Raw genomic sequence first — 26,831 nt, forward strand, 5'->3', positions numbered from 1 at the left:
TTAGCACAGTGCTGGCCTGACCAGCACCTCCTCCCTGACTATCTGGTACAGGGCCAGGCAGAGTCCCAGCTCCTCCAGGAAGCATTCTCGGGCCTCTCTCCACCTTCTGGCTGACCGACTATTCCCCCTGCAGTCCTCTAGCACCTGAGTCCTGGGCCCTACAAGCAAGCATGAGGGCTCAGCATTTGTCCAGGCTCCTCAAGTAGACTGTGCACTATTTCAGTGTGCTCTGTGGTCAGGTTTCCTCCCTGCAACTGGAACCAACTTGGGTACATAGTGCATTTTTCGTTTTTTCTTTTAACAGCTTTACTGAGATACACTATATATACATATATATATATACGTATATGTATGTATATATATCACAGAAGTCACCCATTCAATAGTTTTTAGCATCTTCCTAAAGTTATGCGACCATCACTTTTACACAATCAATTTTTGGACATTTTCATCACTCCAAAAAGAAATTCCACACCTTTTAGCATTTACCCTTCATTTCCCCGGTATTAGTTTCCTGTGGCCGCCATAACAGATGACCACAAACTTGATAGTTTAAAACAACAGCAATTTATTGTCTCCCAGTTCTGGAGGCCAGACGTCCAGAACTAAGGTGTGAGCAGGGCCACACTCCCTCTGGAGGCCCTGGGGAAGAATCCGGCCCTTGCCCCTTCAGCGCCTGGAGGCTGTCAGCCTTGGCTCGCATCACTCCAGCTTCTGCCCTGGTCTTCACATCACCTTCTCCTCTGTGTGTCTGGTGTCAAACCTCCCTCTGTCTCATTAGGACATTTGTGATGGTATTTAGGGTCCACCCAGAGGACCCAAGATGATCTCCTCATCGCAATGTCATCACCTGAATCACATCGGCAAAGACCCTTTTCCTGTAAGTAAGGTGACCTTCACAGGTTCCAGGGACTTCACATGGATACCTTTTGGGAGGCCATTTTTCATCCTCCCACCCTCCCCATACCCCCAGCCCAGATTGAATTCACATTACCTTAAAATACACCATATTGAAGTATACATATGAACAAATTTTAGTATACTCATAAGGTTGTGCAACCATCCCCACTATCTAATTTCAGAACATTTTCATCAACCCAAAAAGAAATACTGTATCTATCCGCAGTCATTCCTTATTTTCCCCATTCTCCAACTCCTGGCAACACCCAATCTACTTTATGTCTCTATGATTTCCCTCTTCTGGACATTTCATATAAGTGGAATTATACAATATGTGGTCTTTTGTGTCTGGCTTCTTTCTTTGACTTAGCATCATGTTTTCAAGGTTCATCTGTGTTCTGGCATGTACCAGTACTTCATTCCTTCATGGCTGAATAATATTTCATTGTATGGCTATACCACGTCTTATTTATCCATTCGTTGGTTGGTGGGTATTTGGGGTTTTCCCCACTTTTTGCCTTTTGTGAATAAATCTGCTGTGAATATTCATGTACAAGTTTTTGTGTGGACATGTTTTTTTTTAATTTCTCTCAAGTGTATGTATGCCTAAAAGTGGGAGAAACTTTTAGACTATTTCCCCAAGTGGCTGCACCATTGTCCGTTTTTACCAGCAATGCATGAGAGTTCCAATTTCTTCACATCTTCACCAAAAGTTATTGTCTGTCTTTTATATTATAGTTATCCTAGTGGCTGTGATGTACTCGTAGTAATTCATTGTGGTTTTGATTTGCATTTTCCTGATGACCAATAATACTAAGCATCTTTTCAGGTGCTTATCGGTTATCTGTGTATCTCCTCTGGAAAAATGTCTATTAAGATCCCTTGCACATGTTTTAATTGGGTTATTTTCCTTTTTATTATTGGGTTTTAAGAGTTCTTTATGTATTCTAGATCCAAGTCCGCTGTTAAATATAGGATTTGCAACCATTTTCTCCAGTTGTGAGTTGTCTTCACTTTCTTAATGATGTTCTTTGAAACACAAGTTTTCAGTTTTGATGTTGTCTAACTTTTTTTTGCTGCCTTGCTTTTGATGTCATATGTAAGAAAACGTTGCCTAATACAAGGTCAGAAAGTTTGACTCCTATTCTGTCTTCTATGAGTTTTATACTTTTAGCTCTTAAATTTCAGTCTTTGGTACATTTTGAGTTAATTCTTATGTATCTTGTGAGGTAGGAGTCCAGATTCCTTCTTTTGCATGTGTATATCCAGTTGTCCCAGCTCCGTTGATTGAAAAACTATTCTTTCCCTCAATTAATTGTTTTGGCAATTTTGTCAAAAATCGATTGACTGTAAGTGTGAGGGTTTATTTTTGGGCACTCAGTTCTATGCCATTGATTTATATGTCTCTCTCTTATGCCACTACCACACTGTCTTGCTATCTGTAGCTTTTTTTTTTTAATGGTGCTAAATTCTTTTTTTTTTTTTTTAGCAGTTTTTTTTGCTTGTTTTTTTTTTTTTTTTTTTAGCTTTTTATTTATTTTAAGTGTGTTCTTCCAGGAACTATCACTAAGTCAAGTAGTTGTTTCAATCTAGTCGTGAAGAGCACAGCCCATAGAGGTCCATGTGGGGATCAAAACTGGCAACCTTGTTCTAAGAGCACCGCGCTCTAACCAACTGAGCTAACCGGCTGCCCCCATTGATATCTGTAGCTTTGAAGTAAATTTTGAAGTCAGGAAGTGTCCGTCCTCCAGTTTTGTTAATAATTTTTCAAATTGTTTGCCTGTTCTGGACACGTGGCAGATTCTTCAGACATACTTATTGCTTGGTCACTTGCTTTCTTGTTTCCTTGATGGACTGGTGAGCCCATGAGAGCCTGCTTGGCCTGCATGGTTAGGTGAAAAATTCCTCTCCCTCCTCTTCAGCTTCCCCTTTACAAGGCATTTGGTCAGTAGAGATCTGGGTATTGAGCTGTCTTAGTCCAGGGCAGGTAGTAAAAGAGGGTGTTTGGTTGGATGCATCTGGCCCCTCAAGCAGGAGATCTAAATCCAACTAATCCTTGCTCCACCCTATCCCAACTTTCCTTCCCGTCCTGATTTGCAGAGTTGGTGTTTGGATAGCTAAAATCCTATCTAGATCCACTTATAGCCAACACACCAGCTCTCCTCTTGTGCCTGGTCATTCCCATCGCACTTCATGGCCAAATGGTGCAGGACGGGGGATATCTGCCCCATCAGGTGGGGTAGGTGTGGCAGTCCGGCCTTCCTGGTGGCACCTCTGGTCAACTTCACGTACCCTTTATGGACCCAACAGGAGTGTTGCCTGACCTGCAGGCCCTGATTTGGCTGATAAATGAAACTTTTTTTCCTTCCCTGTGGTGCTTTCAGTCCTTGCCTTAAGGAGACAATAAAAAAAGAAGTGGGGCGGGGCGTCCTGGTGGCTCAGGCGGTTGGAGCTCCGTGCTCCTAACTCCGACGGCTGCCGGTTCAATTCCCACATGGGCCAGTGGGCTCTCAAGGTTGCCGGTGGTTCAACTCCTCAAGTCACCCCCTGCAACTAAGATTGAGCACGACACCTTGAGCTGAGCTGCCTCCGGGATGGCTCCATTGGTTGGAATGCAGGCTCTCAACCACAAGGTTGCCAGTTCAAGGCCTCAACTCTCGCAAGGGATGGTGGGCAGCGCCCCCTGCAACTAAGATTGAACACGGCACCTTGAGCTGAGCTGCCGCTGAGCTCCCAGATGGCTCAGTTGGTTGGAGGCTGAGCTCCCAGATGGCTCAGTTGGTTGGAGCGCGTCCTCTCAACCACAAGGTTGCTGGTTGGGGGGGAGGGGGAGGGAGAAGGAGGGAAAGGAGGGCAGAATTTTTAGAAAGGTTTCAAAATAAGCTAACCTGCTGCTAGTGCCACATGCTAAGGACTTACACCTTTGACCTTTTTCTCAAAATATGGCCCCTGCTCAGAGCTCTTTTTTGATACTAAAAGTGATAAAACTAAGTGAAACTTCGTCTCCATGGGGTGCTGGGAGTGAGTCTCCATTGCCTCCCTGCAGGGTAGGGTGCAGGCTATGCACCGATACATACTTAGCTCAGCGCCACCATTACTGACTGTGAACTTGGACCTATTAACCCAATCTCTATGAGCACGGCTTCCTCATTTGTTAAATAGGGACATCTCCCTCGCGGTGGTTGAAGCAATAAGGGTTCAATAGAAGGAAAATGTTTGTTATTATCAATACTAATACTAGTTAACCGTTTATTGAATGTTTTCTTTGTGGCATTCCCTGTGCTCATGTTCAAACTAAATCAAGTGGCGTAAAAAGAAAGATTTCAGAATCTCCAGAGCCAGTTAAACTGGAATGTTTTGAGCATCTGCTATTTAGTTTAATCCTGTGCTGGTCTTCATGTGTATTTTCAATTCTTTCAAGTTTGAAAGATGCCAGTTAATTCCACCATGCAGATTGTAAACCAGTTGAGAACTAAGAGAGGAGTCAGATAAAGACAGTATGGTAGGTGAAGTCTGGACCAAAACCTGACTCAGACCAACGGCCAAAATGTACCTTCACACACACCCCTTTTTCTGTTTCCTCGTTTAAATCCTGGTTCCAGGCTGCAGAGTCCCAGCATGGGGAGGAGGGCATCCTGGGAGATTGATTTGGGGCTCTGACAGTGGTGACACCAGTCCTTTGGCTGTTTCCAGTGACTCAAGGCTCTGCTCCCGTGGGCTGTTACTCCTGGCCCTGCCGGAGGGGTCACTAACCCTGCTTATCTTGTCGTAAAGATGGTGAGATCTCTGGGAAATTGGTGCTGATTCTCCACATCGGTGCTCTGCATGCACCATGAAACTCGTTGCCGATTTCAGTTTCTTCATAGCCACTTCATAGCCACCATCTGTACACAGATGGGTTAACCCGTCTGAGCTCTGGATTCCTCATGTGTGATGTAAGGATAGTTATACCCAATCCATAGGAGAGAGAAAGGACTTGGTTGGAGCCCAGCATGTAACAGGCCCTCAGGGGGTCATCACACAAAGGCTGGTTCAACATTGAGGAATTCAGCCGTCCAGTCCAGACACTGAGCCTTCTCCCTGTGTGCTGAGCAAGTCTCTTTTGGGGCCAAATGGTCAGGGACAGGTCTGGGGGCTGGAGTTGGAAACATGGATTTGGGAAAGACGGGTCTCAACAGAAGTGGGTCATTGAAGGACAAGCATTGATGTGTGGATGGATCTACAGAGTTTCATTGTCTGGGTGCTGGGATTCCAGTCCCATGTTTCAGACCTCCTGCAGGTTGGGGATGGTAGGGGCAGGGCTGTGAGCAGAAATATTAACACCGGGAGCCTAAGGCAAAATGGTGAAATAAGCCATGATTTCCCCAAGGCACCCACTTCCTCTTTCTGCACCCTTCTCCTAGCCAGCTAGGAAGACAAGTGTCTGAAAAACGAATTCACTCTACAACAGAGGGCACCCAAAATATGAGCTAATTCCAGCCCACCACCTGTTGTTTTATGGCCCTGTGAACTGTAACACTTTGGGTTTTACATTTTTAGGTGGTTGGGGGGAAATCAAAAGAAGAGTATTTTGTGATATGTGAAAATTACATGAAATTCAAATTTTATTGGGTCATAAATAAAGTTTTATTGGAACACAGCCACAACCATTTGTTTATAGATTGTCTGTGGCTGCTTTCAGCAGAGTTGAGTAGTTGTGACACACGAAAATATTTACTCTCTGGCCCTTTAAGGAAAGTTTGCTGATGCACTGCTCTAAGATGTTAGAGATTCGGTGTGTTGTGTGCCCAGTGGGACTTGCTATCAGAGAAAGGGGCAAACCAATGGAATTCAGGCACTGTGGCAGGCCTGCAGAGGAGACGTCAAGCGGGAAGCTTTCCAGATATCCTTCCAGTCACAGTAGATAGGCTGAGGAGAGCTAAATGCCTAGTCCTGCAGAGGAGGCTGCTTCTGTCCACACTGGGACAGGGGGCATGGAAACGGTGGGGTTCAGACCTTTGACTCGTTCTAGCTGTATAGGTAGCAGGACTCAGAAGTGGGTTAATAACCTTCAGTGAGCCTATTCCACCAGCTTCACTGCCAGGCTAGTGGCAGTGATTTTACCGGAGGCCCTCATGTTCCCAGAGCCCTACAGAGCGTCCCTGAGTTGGCCCTGAGCAGTGCGTTCATCACTGGCCTCTCTTATTTCCACAGAATTCGCCTTCTGTCAGGTGGATGCCTCCCTCGCCCTGGACCTGGCCCTGGCTGTGCTATGTGACCTGCTCCAGCAGTGGGACCAGGTGGCTTCTGCACTCCCAGTCCTGCTGGGATGGCTGTTGGGAGAGGGTGATGACCTCATGGTCTGTGTGGAGAGCATGCAGCAGGTAGCCTTGGGGTCTCAGGGCAGGGGGTGAGGTCGGAGTGTCCTAAGCCCACTGGATGCAGCACTTCCAGGCTTGCTTGGGCCTAATGCGCCTGCTGAAGGTTTACTGGACGCTCAGAGCGATCACCAATTCGGAAACGCTCCAGATGTCCATGGCAGCCTGCTGGGGGCCTCAGGCATCTCTCATGCTGGCTTTTGGGGTTCAGGTCTGTGGGGAGCGGGGACTTTGAAAGAGGCCCCTTGGAAGTTGAGAGCTGAGTTATGGAGAATCCTTATTAGTCAACATTGGAGGATCTAGGGGCTCCCCATGGTGAGGTCTGAAGGTGAAATATTTCCAGAGCATCGGGTTCCTTCCAGGGTAGAAAGAAAACTATTAGCCCCCCCAGGTCGGGGAGCACTCTACAGACAGGGTAACTGAGGACCAAGACAAGCAAAAGCACCTTGAGAACTGAAAATTCATATCCACTGGTGTCTGACTCAGCTGGCCCTCTTGGCATCACCAGCAGGCTGAGTTCAAAAAGCAGCCTAGCCTGTTTATGGGAAATTCAGAGACAAGATAAAGTGTCTGTGATAAAATGACCTTGAAAATCCCCAGCATTATAGAAATTTGATTTCATACTCAGAGACTAGTTAGTGTCTCGAGTTTGGTAATTTGCTCTTTTTCTACTGCTGAGAGTTCCCTTCCTCCCTCTTCTCTGCTTCCTAGATGCACCTTTTGGTCTAGAGCCCACTCCCTGTTGAGGTCCCCTTTTCAGCACCAGGCCTCCAAAATATCTTGGCTTGGAACCACAAACACATCTTTATCAGAGGTCATGTTAAGTCTGGGGGAAAAAAGTTCCTCTCCGGTAGAGAAGTGCAAGTGAAAATAGAAGGTGCCCTTCAAGGCTGCAAGTAGTGTGTACACACGGGTGTTGACAGGCGAGAGTGGGGCCTCTCTCTGGTGGGGGAGGGGACACCCCTCTTCTGCATCTGCTAGGACACTGGTCTGGACTGGGGTTTGTCAGCATTTCCCCGTTAAGGTTGACTTTTGGCTTTTTCGTTTGACTTAGGTGGAAGAAGACTACCTGTTTGAAAAAGTGGAAGTCAACTTTTGGGCTGAGACCCTACTCTTTGTGAAATACCTCTACAAGCACCTCTTCCGTCTCCTCTCCAAGTCCAGCTGGAATCGCCTCAGCCCTGAGACACTCTGTCATCTTCAGAGGACAACATCAGAACAGTGCCACCTCCTCTCCCAGCTCTTCAGAGAACTGCCACCAACTGCCGAGTTTTTGAAGTCAGTGGATTTCACAAGACTACGCATTCAGGAGGAAAGGACTATGGCTTGCCTGAGGCTGAAGGCCTTTCTGGAAGGAAAGGAAGGGAAAGACACCCTAGTTCTCAGTGCTTCGGACTCTCTGGCAGAAGCAAATCAGTTAACTCTTCCAGGAACACAAACAGCTTGTTGAAGATAGAAGACTTTGGGGGTAGGGGTGAGGTGGGTGAGTCCTCCACTAAACCTGCAGGAAATGTGTTGAACATAAATTCAGATTTTTTTTCCCTTTCACACCTCCCCCACTTCTGTGAGTCTAGTCTTCCTACAGAGGGGTTTTTCTTCAGTTCACTCATTCTAGGCAGACTGGTTTATTGCAGCTACTGTAGGAAGTGAGGCTACCATGTGGAATATTTACTCTGTTCCCAGGTGCAGGCCACCTGTGGGCCTGAATTAGCCTTTTTTGTCCCCCAGGACCTCTAATGTCCAGCCATAGCTAGCCAGCATTTTCTATGAATTGACTACATAGAATTGGTTTTTAACACACGATTTTTCCCCCTTATTTGGCTGGATGTAGGAGCTGGATTCCTTGGCAAACAGCCCATTTGGTCAGAATTCCAAATTTTATTCCATTTTATAGCAAAAGCAGAAATATGTTCCAAATGTTGGACCCTGAGAATATTGAGAACATTAAGGATCAACTTCATACAAATAGTTTTGTTTTTGTTGTCTGGATGTGTGAGTCCTGCAGTCACCTACACACGACAGTGACATCCTAATTACTAAAAGAGCCACTCAGAGCTCCTACCCCCTCCGCCCAAAAGAGTTGTTTGTGCTAATGCTGGGATACCTGATTTTGCCCCCCAGTGAAAGCATAGACTCTTGGCTGTTAGAAGGATACGAGGAAAGAAGAGCCAGAATAATTGATTTATTTTGATGCCTACACGATTTACTATCATTTTCTTGGTGGCAATAACAAGAAGTTTCTCATTTAAGATACCAGAAAACACACTCACCATTTCAGTAATTGAATGTAGAAATCTTACAGATTTTCTGCCTTCCCAAGCCCAGCCCTCTTCCTCAGACACCCAGCAGGTGTCACTCTTGTATACATTTTGCTGCTGGTCCTGTTTTTCATTGGCTTGTCGTTTTTAATTTGTAATTTCAGAATAAGTATAACCCACAGACAGTTATCTTGAAATTCATAGGTTGGATGGGTCGTAGCCTCATTCACATTCGTTTTTCATCCTAGTTATCTGAAAAACCCATTTCAGTAATAGTAGACTTGGTCCAGCTTTTCGTGTCTGTAAATATCTTTAAATACTTCTCAGGTGAACAGTCATTCAGAATTATTTTATTGATGTTTGAGGGTCTGAAGGAGTAGTTTAGAGGAGATAGAGTTTGATTTGATCATTTCCTACTGCAGAAATGCTTATATTTCAAATATAATTTGTATCTCTTCGAAAGAAAACCACCTAGCATTAACAACAGCCATACTGGAAGTATAGAGAAAGGACTCTATAGGAAGAGGCAGGGGAGAAAAGTTAACTTAGTGTCCAAAGTTCTGACCTAAAGAGAAAAGTAAATTCCCTGGGCGGTTTTGCAATCAGCTCAAAATGTGTGTGTGTGTGTGTGTGTGTGTGCCTGAATTACTTGGTTAGGCATCTGTGTAGCCCACACTTGATGGAAAGTTGCCAACCTAACATTTCTTTTGTTCTGAGAAGACCTGGCTGGTGAGAAATCAGGGAATTGTTGGCATAATGTGGTGATAAGCATGATAAAGTAATTATTAAACTGGCTCCAGCAAAGCTCAGTCATTGGAAAAGGCCAAGATTCCTTTTTTCTCCGTATAAAATGAAATAAAAGCAGTTACATAATAAAAATATTTTACACCAGCAGGTAGTCAGTACCAAAGCATGTTGTATTAATGCCATAGCATGTTTACATGTTATCTCCAGAATCCTACAAAGCCTGCAAAGTGGGTGTTCTCAGAGCTGTTGGTTAGAAATTACCCAGGTTTTGATCTTGGCTGGCTATGGCCAGCCTGGTAGGGCAGGAGGGCAGGAGGGACAGATGTGTCACTGTTTTTTTTATCTGAAATCTTGTTGCTGACCTCCAGTAGCAATGGCTAGGGAAATGGCTATCTCACACTTTTCTAATGCATTCCCAGGGGAACTGGAGCATATCCTCCTGTCAGAGCCACCTTCAAAATGTTTTGTTTGGGGTCATTTCTACAAAGAACAAAACAGAACAGTCAGTATTCTTGAAGTGTCAGCCACAGAAGCCCAGCCTTGTATAGGGGCTAGGGTAGGCTGAGTCATAAGAGTGAAGCAGTCACCTCTTCTGAAGTCACTACTCTAGGGTCCATGATTTGGTGACCCCTAGCTCTGCATTCATGATTCTTTGGACCTCTATCCATCTGGCCATAGACCAGAGGCCTGGCTTTCTCCATTTTTATGTTTTGTCAATTTGCTTTAATAAATAAGATGGATTATACTTGTTTATCTTTTAAACACCTTAACAGATAACTCATTTGCACCTTGATAAAGGTGAGAGATGAGTAAAGCTGGAATGATCTTAGTTTTACCAAAAAACCCGGGTCTGAACTCCAAGCCCTAAATTTCTGATCCTGAAGTCCTTGAAGCCCTACCCTGACTCTTAAGGCCCGGGGCAGGTGTTGGGAGGAGTACAGCAGCGGACACTGCATTCAAGCTGAACCATAAGGAGTCAGTCAGTTCCCTGAGTGACAGGCCTAGCTCATTCCTTCCAGGTTAACTGAAAGAAGGAATTAGCACCGAATGGAAATGAGGGCAAGGAAACAGCAAAAAATAAGATCAATTTGGGAAGAGAGCATGGGTCCCATAACTTCCTTCCCTGGTGGGTACTGGACTTTCTAACTTGTGCCGAGTTGCAGCCTAGGCTGCCAGGTATGGGAAAACATGGGCCCGGATCCAGCTTTTTGGCAGCATACTTACAGACGGGGACTGGGAGTGACAAGTGCCCTGCGCCAGACTGGATGTGCCGGACTGGGGCTATCAGCGGCTTTAGCGTCACTGGGCGCTAGGGGGGGTGTCTGCCCCATAACCGGAGGACTCCCGTTGGCAGACCATTTCCCAGCGCAGGCTTTAAGGGAGTGCAACTTGCGAAAGGAAACGGGGGACAAGTCTATCATCCGAGTCCTCAGTGCCCAGCCCTGCCTGGCCAGAGACTGCCTCAGCCAGAGACTGCGGCCCACGGCTCCCACAATGGCCGGGAGGGAAGGGGCTTGGAGAGCGCACTAGCCCAAGGCTGAGGAGGGGAGCCTGGCTGGCAGCTGCACCCCAACCTCCGGGAGAGCTGGAGAAGGCCGAGCTGACCAGCAGACGGACGGGGTGGCGGCAAGTCGCCTCCATGCCTGCCCGGCTCTGCCGATTTTTTCTGCCGTCCTCCCAGCTGGCTCCCCCGCCCGGGACGCCCCGCGCCACTCCGCGCCTTTGGCCCTAGCTCAAGGTCTTGTGATGTGATTAGCAAAGCCAGCGCCTTGTCCTCAGACACTCAGCCTTGCCCGGCAGGCCCCGGCGCTCGAGCCCTGTTTACTGCAGCCTGGGCGGGGAGAGGGGCGGAGAAATCGGCCCAGGCTCCTCTGGGCGAGACTGCAGCGGCAGCCGCCCGCGTGGCCGCTCCCGCCCCCACCCCCATCGTGTCTCCACGTGCAGTCGGGATGGAGCCACCACCCACCAGACTCAGGCCCAGAGCCCCCGCCTCTCCCTCCCCGAGCTGGAGAACGCTTTGCAAACCAGCCGGGCCACGCGGATGTCTGCAATATTCTTGCATTTTGCAATTCCCGCGCCCAGTATAAAACCTAGGGTGGAAGATAAAAGCTCCCTAATTTCGCCTAACAGGATCGGGCGGGGAGGGACACGTCCCGGGATGCAGAACCCCGGCCACGTAAAACGTGCTGGGGATTTCCAATAGTGCAGCCCCAGAAAAGGGGAGCCGTATCTACCCGCCGCCACCCAGCAGCACCCATCTGGGCCGAACTCTCCACGCCGCCTAGGGCGCCGCAGCAGCCTGCCCCGCCCCGAGGCCTCTCTGCCTCCTCCCCCAGAGGAAAAAATTGGCGGCGGCCAATGAGAGGCCAGAAAGGAGCCTGACGTCCACGAGCCGACGGGCGGCGTTGCCTGGAGACCCCAGCGGGGTCAACGTTCTGTCCCCTCCCCCGGGCACGCCCGCCCAGCAGCTGCAGTTCTCTATATAGGGCGCGTACTCGCGGGCCGCGGAGTTCCAGCAGTTCGCGAGCTGCCGTCGGCTCCGCGCGGGGGGGGGGGCGGGCCGGGCACCCCGGGGCGCGGAGGAGCGCTCTTTGCTTCTTTCTCCTTTTCCCCCCACTCCGTACTCCCAGCGCCCTCAAACCAGTCCACGCTGCTTCCCTTTCCCGCTTTTCTCGCCCCAGCCAACTTTCGGTTCCCCCCCCCCCGCCCCTCGCCCGTTATTCGTCGTGGCTCGAGCCCGGCCGCGCAGCCCCGAGGGCTCCTCCGGACCTCTCTGCCCGCACCTCCGACCATTACAGGATCCAGAAACATGTCGACCACACTTCTACCCTCCTTCTACGATATCGACTTCTTGTGCAAGGTACGCGGGGGGAGCAAGGAAAGAAGAAGGCGGGCAAGCAGGAAGCCCTTCCAATTTTCAGACTTTACCTTCTGTCCTCGGCTTTTGGGGATCCCCCCTCCCCACCTTGACTTTTTTGGGGTCGAGAAAAATCCCGAAGTTTGCAGTAGTTGTGCTCGTGCCTTGTGGGCGGGGAGAAGGAGCAGGGAGGGAGAAAGAGCAGGAGGGAGCGGCTGTAGCTGTTTAGTTTATCCGGAGCCGACCGCGGCCACGCTGCTCGGTGCTTCCCGGACGGAGTTTGCGCCGCCCGGGCCGGCGGCCCATGGGCTAAAAATCACATGTCGAAACCCAGCGCGGCCTGAAGTGGTAGTCCGGCTCCTCCTTAAGCGAACTTGATTCTTTTGCGCGTGTATGGGTGGAGGGTGGGGGCCGAGTCGAAATCCTCAAAAAGGAAAAAGAATCAGAAGGCTGGCAATTCCTCTGCAGCTCGCCCCAACTCTTCCCTTCCTTACCCTTTTTCATCCCTTTCCTGCTCCCCACCTTTTGGCAGACGGAGAAATCCCTGGCCAACCTCAATCTGAACAACATGCTGGACAAGAAGGCGGTGGGGACGCCCGTGGCCGCCGCCCCCAGCTCGGGCTTCACGCCGGGCTTCCTCCGACGGCACTCGGCCAGCAACCTGCACGCGCTCGCCCACCCCGCGCCTACCCCCGGCAGCTGCTCGCCCAAGTTCCCGGGCGCGCCTAACGGCAGCAGCTGCGGCAGCGCGGCGGCCGGCAGCCCAGCCTCCTACGGCACACTCAAGGAGCCTTCGGGGGGTGGCGGCACGGCCCTGCTGAACAAGGAGAACAAATTCCGGGACCGCTCGTTCAGCGAGAACGGTGAGCGCAGCCAGCATCTCCTGCACCTGCAGCAGCAGCAGAAGGGGGGCGGCGGATCCCAGATCAACTCGACTCGCTACAAAACTGAGCTGTGCCGGCCCTTCGAGGAGAGCGGCACGTGCAAGTACGGCGAGAAGTGCCAGTTCGCGCACGGCTTCCACGAGCTGCGCAGCCTGACGCGCCACCCCAAGTACAAGACAGAGCTGTGCCGAACCTTCCACACCATCGGGTTCTGCCCCTACGGGCCGCGTTGCCACTTCATCCACAACGCGGATGAGCGGCGGCCCGCGCCATCTGGGGGCCCCTCTGGGGACCTCCGCGCCTTCAGCGCGCGCGATGCGCTGCACCTGGGCTTCCCGCGGGAGCCGCGGCCCAAGCTGCATCATAGCCTCAGCTTCTCGGGCTTCCCGTCGGGCCACCACCAGCCCCCGGGGGGCCTCGAGTCGCCACTGCTGCTCGACAGCCCCACGTCGCGCACGCCACCCCCGCCCTCCTGCTCATCGGCCTCGTCCTGCTCCTCCTCTGCTTCGTCCTGCTCGTCGGCCTCGGCGTCCTCCACGCCCTCCGGCGCCCCGACGTGCTGTGCCTCGGCGGCGGCGGCGGCTGCAGCAGCCGCCCTCCTGTACGGCGCGGGGGGCGCCGAGGACCTGCTAGCGCCCGGGGCCCCGTGTGCCGCCTGCTCAGCGGCCTCGTGCGCCAATAACGCCTTCACCTTCGGCCCGGAGCTGAGCAGCCTCATCACGCCGCTCGCCATCCAGACCCACAACTTCGCCGCGGTGGCCGCCGCCGCCTACTATCGCAGCCAGCAGCAGCAGCAGCAGCAGCAGCAGGGCCTGGTGCCCCCCGCGCAGCCCCCGGCGCCGCCCAGCGCGCCCCTCCCTGCTAGCGCCGCTGCGCCTCCCTCGCCGCCCTACAACTTCCAGCTGCCGCGCCGCCTGTCGGAGTCGCCAGTGTTCGACGCGCCCCCTAGTCCCCCGGACTCGCTGTCGGACCGCGACAGCTATTTGAGCGGCTCTCTGAGCTCCGGCAGCCTCAGCGGCTCCGAGTCTCCCAGCCTCGACCCGGGCCGCCGCCTGCCCATCTTCAGCCGCCTCTCCATCTCCGACGACTGAGGCAAGAGGGCTACAGTGAGGAGGAGGAAGGGAAGGCCGTTCTGGGGGTGTTGGAGGGCGCCTCTGCCACCTTGCCTCCTGCCAAGGGGCATGCGGGCACGGGAGTTGGGGGTGACATAGGCCACAAGCAGACTAGACTGCAGGCCAGACCGAGCACTTGGACTCGAACTTTTGTGTGCCGGGTGGGCCCCCCACGTCTACCCTTTCGGTTTTCTCCAGTTTTTGTTTTTTATTATTTTTATTATTATACGAAGTTTCACTCTTGTTGAGCAAAAAAAAGTCAACGAACTTTTTGTATTGATGAACAAAATATTCACAACAGGGCAGTTGTGATGCGAATAGAACAAAAAACCAAACACTTAACTTTTTTTAGGTCTCAAATGAGTTTGGGACTTTAGGAAAAATCAACCCAGCACCAGCAGCTACCAACCACCATTCCATATCGTCACTTGAAAAGCATTAGTCCAGATGTGGGAACTTTGTCTTGAGAGAAGTTCCTCATTGTTGTTTCAGAACAGTGTAAACAAACCAGCCAAGCCACCACCTTGCTAAACCTATAAGCTTTTAGAATTTAATATTCTGCCATGAATATGCCTTGATAGTAGAGCCCTTTGCTCCATAGGTTATGTTGTTTTGTTTTTCTAAACCAACTTATGTGTCTGGAAAAAAAACCTTGCATTCCAAAGTTTCATATTGGTTCCTGATTTCGTTGCCACCACTTAGTGGGTGTTTAATTTAGAACCATTTTGTCTGCTCTCTTTGGAAGCCTTGGGCAGAGCTTAGTTTGTAATTGTTGGGGGAATAACTGCTGAATTTTTAGCTGTTTTGAGTTGATTCGCACCACTGCACCACAACTCAATATGAAAAAAACTATTTAACTTATTTATTATCTTGTGAAAAGTATACATTGAAAATTTTGTTCATACTGTATTTATCAAGTATGATGAAAAGCAATAGATATATATTCTTTTATTATGTTAAATTATGATTGCCATTATTATCGGCAAAATGTGGAGTGTATGTTCTTTTCACAGTAATATATGCCTTTTGTAACTTCACATGGTTATTTTATTGTAAATGAGTAAAAAAAATCTTAATTTAAGAGATTGTATGTAATATTTATTTCATTAATTTCTTTCCTTGTTTACGTAAATTTTGAAAGATTGCATGATTTCTTTATAGAAATCTATCTTGATGCTGTGGAAGTAGTTTAAGGAATATCTTACGAGTTTTCTTAGAATGTATAATGGTTGTAGCCCATCCAACTTTAAAGAAAAAAAGTGACCACATACTTTGCAATCAGGCTTAAATGTGGCATGCTTTTCTCATTCCAACTTTATAAATTAGCAAAAAAATGTTTGCTTATTCCACCATTTCTACTGTGACATAACTCTGTGTGTAGACATGTAGCAATAATGGGGGGTAGTCTCACAGTGCCTTTGGAAGGGCCAGAACTTGCCTTAAATCTTACTCAACCAAATAAGTATTTTGTCTATTAGTGCTTGAGAGAATTTGAATGTAGGATGGGTTCAACTGCACAAAAGGAAAAGATTTTTACCACTTTTTTTATATAGCTAAAGTCAAGAGGTCAACTCTTCGTGCTAAAATGGTATGTATTACATGAATATGCCTTGTTTAATAACAGAAATTTCCAAAACTTGTAGTATTTTTTTTTTCCCATGTAGAAAGGCAGGAATGCTTTCCTGGACAGCAGATGAATGAGCAGTAGCTTTAGTTTGTATGTACGTAGGTACAGTTGGAGCACTATGTATGTATGTACTCTGGACTACTTTGACAGAAGTAGGTATTTGAATGTAACAAGATAAGTCAACTTGAGTTGTAATATATTTTGGGGAATCAGTTCACTACAAATTGTGACTGTAAACATTGTACTGTATATGTTTTGTAGTTTTCCCCCAATAAAATTTTTGGGAAAAAAGGTATTATTAATACGTTGTAAGTTAGTTTTTTGTTCGTTTGTTTGTTTCCAATGAAAATATCTAGCTTTCTAGTTCCCCACCACTTGGTCAGGCCTCACCCAAGTCTTGGAGGGATTGGGGACTAGGACTTGGAGAGCTGGCAGAGCCTGCCCCTCAGTATTTTATAGCAAATTCTTTTGGCTGAAAAAAAGTAATTATTTGGACTGTCAAGGGCATTAGCTGTTACCCTTGCTAATAAGATGCATCCTAGTGTTGGCTGGCTGGTGGCAGGGCCTGGCTGGGAGGCCTGGAGGGGTGTGGCTTGCCTGTGAGTCACCAAGTGTCACGTGCCTGCAGTGGCAGCTGAAGGTCTGATTTTTTTTTTTTTTTTTTTTTTTTTGCTGAGATACCCAGGGAACAGAACTGCTTGGGTAGGGAAGGGAGGAGGGTCTTGCCAGGCCTTGGGCTGCAGGCTCTCAGAATGCTAAAACAGGTGGGGGTTAGGACTGGGATTTGCCTGGACTTTGGAAAGCCTGGTTGTGTCCTTGGCCGGAGAGGAAGGAAAGGGACAAGATTAAACAGGTTAAACTTATATCTGGATAATGTTTGTTTTATGTGGACAGCTTCCTCTGGGAGGGAGCACACACTTTATTCATGCAAAAGGATTAGCGTCTGCTTTCGACAACTGAGTGGCCAGAAAGCAAATTCAACCCAAGTCTCTAGAAAAAGGAAGAAAAATTTGCTGATTCTTAACACAGTTAAACAAAATTTTAGTATGTTTTTTTTTCCTATGTTCACTTTAAAAACTTAAAAAGCAGGTTCATAAATCAATTCATGTTTTTCCTTCACTCTCCACCCCACACAGTTCAGACACTTTTTCCAAAGTAGGTAAGAGATTTAGCAATAGTTTGTTGTCTTATCTACAACAGCTGGGCCCTATCAACCAATACTTGCATTCCCTCCCTCCCTGCCTAGCTGGGTCTCCTGTGTCTCACAGCTGAGCCAGGCCGGGTGGGGGCCATCTGCAGAGCCCGGCCAGGTTTCAGGCAGCTGTTTCATGTTAACGATGATTGCACTGGTGTTAGCTGGAGCGTTTTGGTGCTTGGCACACGCTGCCAAAGGGGATGGGGAACAGTTTCAAAGTTCTCCCAGATGCCCAGCCCCTGGCTGAGGGCCTCAGCAGCGGGGGAGGGTAAATCTGGCCAAGGAGGGCTGGGCCAGGAAGACCCTGCAGGCTCCCTGACCTCTCCACCATAAAGAATGTGCAATGGAGAGGAAAAAGTCTAAAATGTGGTGCTATTTAGGCCAGGCTTCTTTTCAAAGGCCTTGTTTTCACTTCTTTCCAAAACTTACTTTTCTTAAACAAGTACTTTTGATCGGCTTCTTGATTAAACTTCTTTTTGGGGTAAGCCACATTCATTTTTTTAAATTGGTTTGTTTTCAAGCCCAACTAAGATCTGGTATTTTGTATTTTAGACCCAGTGGAGTGTGGAAAGCAGGGGGGAGTCATTCAGAAATTTCCTCTTGCCGCAGATCAATGGAGGGTATGTAGGTCATTGTCTCTACAGCGGTTGGAATTCACAAAACTCTCTGCTATTGCTTGATCACCCTTAGCAAAGTTTTCGTGTAAATGAAGGGAACAAGAATTAAAAGAAATTGCAAGTTTCAAGCCAGGATTCCTATCATCGGCTGGGGAGCGGAACTAAAACTGACTCTGGCTCCAAAAGTGCATTACACTCAAGATAAAATTCTTTTGTAGTCAGTATGAAAATGAGCCCAGAATGTGATGGTGTTTAGAATGTCTTAATAGAGGCAGTTCCACTGGCTGTTTGAAAGCTAAGGTGTTTTTAAGCAACCCAATGAATGCACACCACCTAAATTATTTCAGAGAAGGGGTGCGTGAGTGGACATATTTTCCACCACTCACTCTGATTCTACTGCTGAGTACATAAGAGGAAAAAAAAACAACACAAAAAAACTATTGAGAAGGCGAAAGCTCTGTACCGCTCATGGGAATAGATGGAGGATTGTGAGCTCTGCAGTGGCTCAGAGACCCGGATGAAAGGTCCAGACCTGGGAGGACCCAATGCAGTTAGGACAAACAGGCGTAGCTCTTGGCTGCAGGTCTGGCCCAGCACTATGATGCTCAATGTTAAAATCTGCCTGTGGGGGTGGGTCTAAGAAAATCCCCAAGATGGATGTGTGCAGGGAGCAAGCCCATTCGAGAGCATGTGACCCTGGAAGCAAACTGTCCCCAGGCTCTGATCTCCTTCAGTTTTGCTTGTGGTGTCAAGAGTGAGGACAAAAGTGAGTCAAGCTGCATCTTCTTGAAAGGGGAAGTTGGGTCTCTGTGCCTTCCTTGGCCTTATGAGTTAGTGGGAGCCCACGTGGCCCCTAGAAGCTAAGCTGTGGCCAGGTTTACCTTCCATCAGGGGCCAGTAGCCACTTTTCATTGTTGTTGCCACATTCAATTGTGTTTATTTTTTCTTGTTCACACTCCAGGGGATGTGGAGACCTGTAGCCGTCCAGGCAAGTCCAGTTCCATGCTGTTGGCAAGGCTGAGGAAAGACGGAGGAAAAGAGGGAGGACCAGCGAGGAGCCAGAGCCTGGCCTGCCTGGGAGGGGCCCTGGGGGAAGGAGGTGGGTGGGGGCCCAGACAGCAGGAAGCCACAGCACCTCCAGGGCCCACCCCTGCTTAGATGGGTCCTTCCAACCTCTCCGGACAGTTTTTGCTAGACCTGGAAAGTGTAGTAGGAGTGTATATATATCAAAGGGTATGTCTGTGTGGAGGGAGGTCTATGGGGGATGTGCATAGGGAGGGTGTATATACGTATCTGTATCCGTTGTCTGCTAGGTGGGTGCACGTGTCTGTGGGTATTGCTCTGTACATAGGTCCTCAGGGGTCTGTGTCTGTGTTTAGTGGAGGAGTACTGGTTTGTGGGGCTGTGTGTATATATGTGGAAATCTGTGTATGGGTGTGTGTGTGTGGGGGTGAGTGTAGGTGTGGGTTTGAGTGTTGCTCTGAGTATGTGTATGTAGGTGTGTGGATCTCTGCGTGGGTGAGTGTGGGTATGCCTGTTGCTGTGGGTGAGTGAGTCTGAGTAGCTGACACTGTGTGGGTAGGTGTGTGGCTCTGTGGGAGGTGAGGAAGGATCCATGGGTGTTGCTGTATGTTTGGGTCTGGATGTCTCTGTGGGGGGAGGGGGACCGAATGTGTCTGTATGGGGTGGGGAGTGTTAACAACCTACAGAGGAAAAGCAGCCCTTTTTAGCAGGCCTCTTTCAAGTTAAAAACTGCTTTCAAAACCCGGAAATGATGGCCAGGCTGTCGACAGCTTCCTGCAGGGCAGTGGGCAGAGCAGGGCTGAGTGGGAAGGTGGCAGACAGGCCTTCAGACCTGCAGGGACCCCAGACCCACCTTATTCTGGGCACACCTGCCAAGGACAGGCGTCCTGTGCCTGACTGCGGGGACATATTTAGAAACAATTCTCTAGTTGGAGAAGGAAGGGGCCCATTTATTTTCATCTGTGCAGAAATAGCTCTTGTCAGATAGGAGTTCTTGTGCCCTCGGGTTAGAGGCAGCTCTGAAATAGAAGGAAAGATATTAAGGATTTTGGGCAGACAAGAAAACTCCTGAGTTCTTTGAAACCAAGTTTAAAATATTTCTCTAAAAATAAGCTTTGTTTTCCTTGTGGATTCCTCTGGCAATCAGGGCCTCGTGTCAGGGTGCTTAGCTGGCCTGGGAAGCCAGGCGGAATTTTTAAAAAAGCAAGTGTTTCCCAGCTGTACCCTTGGAAAGTTCTCTGTTTTCCATTTATTAAACTCCTAGTTTCCGGCTAATTAACATGATTTTCAAATAAAACTCCTTGGCCCAGCAATATTTGATGAAACAGAGTTCCCAATGGCCACCTCTACAGAAGACTGGGTTCCTGGTTGTGGGGTGTCCTGTAACCCCTACATTGGGCCCAATGCTGGTCTTATGGAGAGTAGGGAAACCTTTGAAATGCAGGCCCAGGGCCTTGTCTTACCAAATCCCACTGATCCTGTGATGACTGGGGTGAGAGGCTGCTTGCAGGGCATTCTATGAGCCCTGCACCACTTGAGAAGGGGCGGTGGGTCATTGCAAAACTACTGTTTCTTTCCCTGTACCCCTGAGCAGAGAAAGGCTGCGCGTCAGGGGAGAGGAACTTGGCTGAGGTATGTGGCAGGTAATGCTCTGCTGTCTGGTTGTCTACCTGGACTGGCTACTGTTGGAACTTCAGGTCCAGTCAGGCCAATGTGCCAGGGCTTTATTGAACTGGATGCCCAGACTTTCACGGTGACACGTTGGGAAGATGGAAATCAGAAATGCTGCAAGGCAGAAGGCATGTATTACTGAGGGCTTGACTTGCTGGCAGGTTCTCCTCACTGCCCTGGGATTCAGTCCATACATTAAAGGGGGGCGGCAGTGCTGGAGATGCTGGGACTGCTGATGGCACCGTTCATTCATCCCACTTATAGTTCTTGATCAGCTAGTAATGCCTACACAGGGGTAACAGGTGAACTGACAGATGTCATCCATGCTTTCAGGGAGTGTACGTAGTGTTGTCAAGGTACACTCATGATGTAGCTTGAATCGGCCTTCATGTCGTCATATGGAAGGATAATGTTCCATTGTACGGATAGACCACATTTTGTGTATTCATTTTTTTTCAGCTGATGGATATTTGAGTTGTTTTCACCTTTTGTCTATTGTTGAACAATGCTGCTATGAACTTCAATGTACAACTGTTTGTATGGACATGTTTTCAATTCTTTTGGTTACATACCTAGAAGTAAAATTGCCTGATCACATGATAACTCTACTGTTTAACTTCGTGACGACTGCCATACTATTTTCCAAAGCAATACATTGGTTTTTGTACATATTTTATCAATGTCTATTTCCCCTACTCAAACTGAGGTATGCTCTATGATGTCCCTATAAAAGAACATGTATGGGGGAGGGAGAGAAGAACATGTACAATTGTTCACAATAGCCAAAAAGTGGAAACAACACAAATGTCCATCACAAATGAATAAACAAAATGTGGTATATCCATACAATGGAATACTACTTAGTCATAGAAAAAAATGAAGTACTGATTTACCGTACAACATGGATGAGCCTTAAAAACATTATGTTACATGAAAGAAGCCAGACACAAAAGACCACATATTACATGATTCTACTTACATGAAATGTCCAGAATAGGCAGTCAAATCCGTGGAGACAAAAAGTAGATCAGTGGTTGCCAGAGCTACAGGATGAATGGGAATGACTGCTGATAGGCACAGTGTTTCTTTTTGGGGTTGAGGAAAATATTCTGGAATTAGATAGTGGTGATAGTTGTGCAACCTTGTGAATATACTAACATTTGTACATTTGTGTACTTTAATCTGGTGAATTTTATTGTATGCGAATTATGTCTTTTTTTTTTTTTTTAAGTATGCTCACAAGTTGAAATCTGGGATATGCAAGGGAAGTATGAGAGAGCCTTCAGAGAAACTCACCTCACTTAGGGTCCGGGAAACTTCTAAAGAAGTAAGAAGGGCAAAGGTAAGTAACAATAAGGCAAAAGGCCAATGAAAGAGTTTTCCAAGTAAAAGGAGCAGCTCGGTGCTCCTTTCAGCAGCACATATACTAAAATTGGAACAATACAGAGAAGATTAGCATGGGCCCTGCACAAGGGTGACATGCAAATTTTTGAAGCATTCCATATTTTTAGGTTACTAGAATTGTGATCACTTTGTAAGGTACATAGATGTCGAATCACTATGTTGTATACCTGAAACTATACAATTTTTTAATTAAAAGAAAAAAGGCAGCTAGTGCAAAGACCCTGTGGTTAGAGGGTTCCAGAGAGGAAAAGAAAGCCGAGTACAGTGCCTGTGGTAGAGAACGGAGTAAGTGGCACAGGGCGGGGTTGGGATAGTGAGCTCAGCCCTCAAGGGCAGGCAATAAAGCAGGATGAGAGAGAAGGAATGACAGACGGGGCTATTTTCAAGAGGGTGGTCTGGGTGTCCCCTAAAAAGGTGACACTTAGCAATAAATTGAAGGAAACAGGCCAGGTAGAAGAGCATGGTAGATGGAATAGCAGGTGCAAAGGCCCTGAGTCGGAGAGCAGGCCCAACATGATGAAGGGAAGCCAGTGTGGCTGGAGCAGGATGAGGGAAGGGGTGTCAAGGTCAGAAAGAAAAGGGGCTGGTGGATGGTTTGAGAGGGTCCTACAGATAATGTAGGACTTTGTAGGCCTTGCTAAGATGTTTAGCTTTTATTCTGAGTGAGGATTTTGAGTGAAGGACGACTTGAACTAATTGCCTGCCCTCTGCCCCCCCCCCAATTCTTCTATTAAAGCATCATATTTTTGCTTCAATGATTTCTACGCTGTTTTCGTATATTATCCGTTGAAATTTTCTCTTGTTTTGGTTAAATGTTTTCAGTTAACTTTTTCAATGAGAAAAATTGCCCTCAGAGACCCCCCTCAAGACATAAATACCCCCTAGAGGGGGGCTCATTGGGGCCTTTCACCCCAGAGCTCAGTAGGTCATCCCCAGTGGAAAGAACTGCGACTCTGGAGTCAGAGGTGGGGAATGGGTCCCAGTTGCTGCCAATACCTACTGTGTGACCTTGAGCATACTTCACTGCCTCTTTGAGCCTCAGTTTCTTCATTTGAAAAAATTGGTTATTATTGTCCTTGTTTTCATTTTAAAGACTAAATGAAATAATATTGGCAAAATGCTTTGCCCAGTGCTTAGAGGTGGTAAGTATTCAACAAGAATTAGCTGGCTGTTATCATTATGCTATTATCACTATTATGATAATAATGATATTATTATCATTATGTTATTATCATCTTTACTTCCCCTCTTCCCACAGCCCAGGCCCACAGGTCTCCTGGTTGGAATGCCTTATAGATGCTAATAGTGACTATTTATGGAGGGCCTATTATGTACTAAAGCTTTATATATATGTTAATAACAGCCTTTGTGGCTACCCAACACCGAGGGACTGTTACTGACCCCATTTCAAAGATGAGGAACTGAGCTCAGAGAAGTCCTATGTCTGAGGCCAAGCAGCTAGGAAAAGGATGAAGCAGAATTCAAAGGAATTAAAGCTGTTGCTCCTTCAAATCACTTCAGGCTGCCTCTGAGTCCTCTCTACCCGCCTTCCTCCCACACTGTCTATAAACCCGGATTTCCACATCTGTGCTTTAAAGCTCAATTAGTTCAAGTCATCCTTCATTCAAAATCCTCACTCAGAATAAAATCTAAAAATCTTAGCGAGGGAGCAGCCAGTTAGCTTAGTTGGTTAGAACGTGGTGCTCTTAACAATAAGGTTGCCGGTTTGATCCCCACATGGGCCACTGTGAGCTGTGCCCTCTACAACTAGATTGAAAAAAATTACTTGACTTGGAGGTGATGGGTCCTGGAAAAACACCTTTATAAATAAAAAAAGTTTAACAAAAATAAAAATCTTAGCAAGGCCTACAAGGTCTTGCAATATCTGTTCTTCAGCATGCTGGGCCTGCTCTCTGACTCAGGGCCTTTGCACCTGCTGCTATTCCATCTGCCGTGCTCTTCAACATGGCCTGTTTCCTTCAATTTATTGCTAAGTGTCACCTTTTCAGGGGACACCCAGACCACCCTCTCGAAAACTGCCCCATCTGGTGTTCCTTCTCTCTCATCCTGCTTTATTTTCCCTAGCATCTGCCATCCTCTGACATATTTTACATGCCTTTGTTTAATGTGTATATTTTCCTTCCTTATACTCTAAGCTTCACACCTAATCAATAGGTACCCTATCTGAGGGGAATCAAGAAAGTTCCCTACTCTGTCCCCACTAAACTCCCCCAATTACACGGGCCTTCAGATGAGAATGGCAACTGCTTTCTTTTGGACATCCTAGAGAGAGCTGCACTGTCCAATATGGTAAGCACTAGCTGTACGTGACTGTTCACATTTAATTTAAATTAAACACAATTTAAAACTCACTTCCTCGGTCGTACTAACCGCATTTCAAGTGCTCAATACCCACGTGAAGCTAGGGGATAGTGAGCTAAACAGCACAGACTATTTCCATCTTCACAGGAAGTTCTGTTGGACAGCATTGTTGTTCCTGAGTGTTCTATTACAATGCGAGCAACTGTAAAAAAGGAAGCCTCTCTCATCTGACCGTCGAAGTGTTGTCCTTTGCCAAAGCAAGTCCTAGGGCACAACCATGATGCCCTTGATGACTCCCCCTTCCCTCCCAAGCCAAGAAGGTCCACTATACTCCAAAACTAACACTCTGTCTGGTAGACTGTAAGTGTCAGTGGAGGAGAAATGAAGTGACTGCCCACCGTGTGATGGCACCTCCCAGCCCTGCCCAGCAGCCTGGGACCCACCTCCACACACCTAGATATGGACTCTCACACCAAACCTTCCTGTTGACCCTCTCTCCACAGCTGCAGTACCATATCCATCCAGTGGCACACGCCCGAACACCACATCCTCCCGAAGTCTTTCTCTAGCTTCCCTCTACCCCTTCCCTCTACCGTGTTTCCCCGAAAATAAGACCGGGTCTTATATTAATTTTGGCTCCAAAAGACGCATTAGGGCGTATTTTCAGAGGATGTCTTATTTTTTCATGGACAACAATCTACATTTATTCAAATACAGTCATGTCATCTTCTGGAACATCGTCATAACATACTAAATGCGTCCGTCTGGCTGATGATCTTAACTGGGGCTTATTTTCGGGATACGTCGTATTCTTAGGGAAACACGGTAGACTTCCAGAACCTAATGACTCTGCTTTCTAACCATGCCTAAAAACTGCCCCTTTGCTCTATCTATACCACCGCAGTAACTCAGGCTCCCCCTCTCACATGGACAGGAGGAGAACCAGGAGCCCCAGCTGCTCTTCCTTCCAGCCACTGTTCCCGGAGTCAGCTTCTCAAACACTTAGGCAATCATGCCTCTCCTGCCTGAATACCCTGAAGGGTTCCCTCACCTACCCCCAGTTCAAATCTAAGCTTCCAAACATGCTCTTTAAAGCTCTGCCTCAGTGCTCACCACTCCTCAACTGCCCCGAGTACTCCCTACACCCTGCCCCCTGCTTCCTCAGCCTCAGCTGAATCTCAACCTCACATCTAGCCTCTCCCCCTAGCCAGCCCCAGCTCCCTAGGGCGTCTGTGCAGGCCTTTGTAGGAGCAAGAACACATTGTCCTACACGTGTGTCTTTCTCTCCAGCCTAGAAGTTCCGTCAAAGCAAAAGCCCTCAGGTTCCTCCTTGCACACCCCAACCTACCTCCTAGAAGGGTCTCAGTAACTCGGTGCAACAAAACCAGACCCCGTATGAGAGAGGTCATGTTCTCTCTCATTTGACAGATGAGGAAAATGAAGCTCAGAGAAATGAAAACACTTGCCCAAGGTCTTCCAGCTCATGAATGGTGGGACCGGAAAGCCATCCCACACCATGTGAGGACAGAGTGCCCGGACTTTCAGAAGGGGGAGAAATATACTGTTCCTTGGTAGATGGGGCCTCTCGTGGAGTTCATCCTCTTGTTCCAAACGTATGCAGGCCTGTTCTGAATATCCTAACTGTAGTCATTGAATTCCAATATGTATAAATGGAAACGTCTCTCCTACCCTTCCTCCTCAGGCCCACTCAGCAAAGCTGACCACTTGGTAACCACTGTGTAAGGAGTTGGAGAGATGTGCTTGTGCAGCTCTACTTATAAATGTTACACATACACATTCGCATATGGTTTCAGTTCAATGAATAAGGTCATGCTGTACCTCCTGTCCACTGGCCCGCTCTCCTCACTGAGCATGCCAGCACCTTCTTTTAATGGCGGCATGGTGTTCCATTTATGAGGGCCCTAGTGATGGCCACCTAGGCTCTGCACTACTTAATTTTTATGCACATCCTTATACACAGATCCTTGGGTGAGCATGTCCGTCAGATGAAAGCCTAGAGGCAGCATTGCTGAGTTGTGGGGTAGCTCCCATGTTTCTGTGGAGGTAACACAAATTTAAAACCTTGAAACCTGCCATCCTGGTAACCCTCCAAAAATGTTGCACTAAATACCCACCCCCACCGCCCCCTGTGCCTCAGATGCCATTTCTACCCCTGATTGTTCCCTGTATGTCTGTTCTGAGTTTCTAGAGTGCACATAATGGGGGCTGTCCTCTAGGGTCTGGTCTTTCTGCATCTCCCTGTCCTGTTCTCCAATCTTCCTGTGGCAAAGCCTCATCTCCCCCGACCTCTGGGCTCTTGGAGGGCAGCCCATGATTGTCCACCACCTGGGCTGTCGCCAAAGACTGAGGCTGCCCCTGGGGAACCCAGGGCAGTCCTGGGTCAGTCCCACCAGGCCCGGGGCTCCTCTGGCTTGAGGGCAAGGAAGTAGGAAGATTCTCCCACTAAAACTGTGACTGTTGGAGGGGGCCACAGAAATCCTCCTGAGGCCATAGTGCTTCCCCAATGAGGGTGTGAGACTGTGCACCGTAGGTGCGTCTCTGTGAGAGCGTGTCAGAGAGTGTGTCTGTGTGCAGGAGTATGCGTCTGAGCGGGTGCCAGTGTGTTTTAGGGGGCGGTTGTGTCAGGCGTTATGTAATGGAGACACTCCCTGGGGCCAAGAAACCACAGTGGTGTAACCGCCAGCTGGCGGGGCCACCAGAAGGAAAGGAAGGAAAATGTAAACACATTCTGGGCCTTTCCCTGGCCCACCACAAGCAGGCCCTGAACAGCACAGCTCTTCCAATCCTTCATTCCCACCACCTTAAGCCCTGTGGGCTAGCCTGGGAGGGAGTGATA

At 48.1% G+C, this 26,831-nt stretch overlaps 2 protein-coding genes across 3 annotated transcripts in view; both read left to right on the forward strand.

Annotated features, from left to right (window-relative positions):
• THADA (THADA armadillo repeat containing) overlaps positions 1–10,020 on the forward strand; it is a 291,090-nt gene extending 281,070 nt beyond the window's left edge. Inside the window, exons 37-38 of one of the 2 annotated variants that reach the window (XM_081068770.1) lie at positions 6,094–6,263; positions 7,312–10,020. In XM_081068770.1, the coding sequence (XP_080924896.1) occupies positions 6,094–6,263; positions 7,312–7,707 (566 nt within the window). In that variant the 3' untranslated portion in view covers positions 7,708–10,020. The remainder of the gene's footprint in view (positions 1–6,093; positions 6,264–7,311) is intronic. The other variant, XM_081068771.1, reaches the window with a different exon arrangement.
• Positions 10,021–11,774: 1,754 nt separating this feature from the next.
• ZFP36L2 (ZFP36 ring finger protein like 2) lies at positions 11,775–16,042 on the forward strand. Its single transcript, XM_081068029.1, has 2 exons — positions 11,775–12,122; positions 12,652–16,042. The coding sequence occupies exons 1-2, from the start codon at positions 12,072–12,074 to the stop codon at positions 14,092–14,094; spliced, it is 1,494 nt and encodes a 497-aa protein (XP_080924155.1). The 5' UTR covers positions 11,775–12,071; the 3' UTR covers positions 14,095–16,042.
• Positions 16,043–26,831: the final 10,789 nt, after the last annotated feature.

The sequence above is a fragment of the Rhinolophus hipposideros genome (genome assembly GCF_964194185.1).
Source record: "Rhinolophus hipposideros genome assembly, chromosome: 12".
Classification (NCBI taxonomy): Eukaryota; Metazoa; Chordata; class Mammalia; order Chiroptera; family Rhinolophidae; genus Rhinolophus; species Rhinolophus hipposideros.

Coding starts and splice junctions, on each gene's coding strand:
- ZFP36L2 (XM_081068029.1), top strand. CDS start 12,072: ATGTCGACCACACTTCTACCCTCCTTCTACGATATCGACTTCTTGTGC. Junction 12,123..12,651: donor ATATCGACTTCTTGTGCAAG/GTACGCGGGGGG, acceptor ACCTTTTGGCAG/ACGGAGAAATCCCTGGCCAA.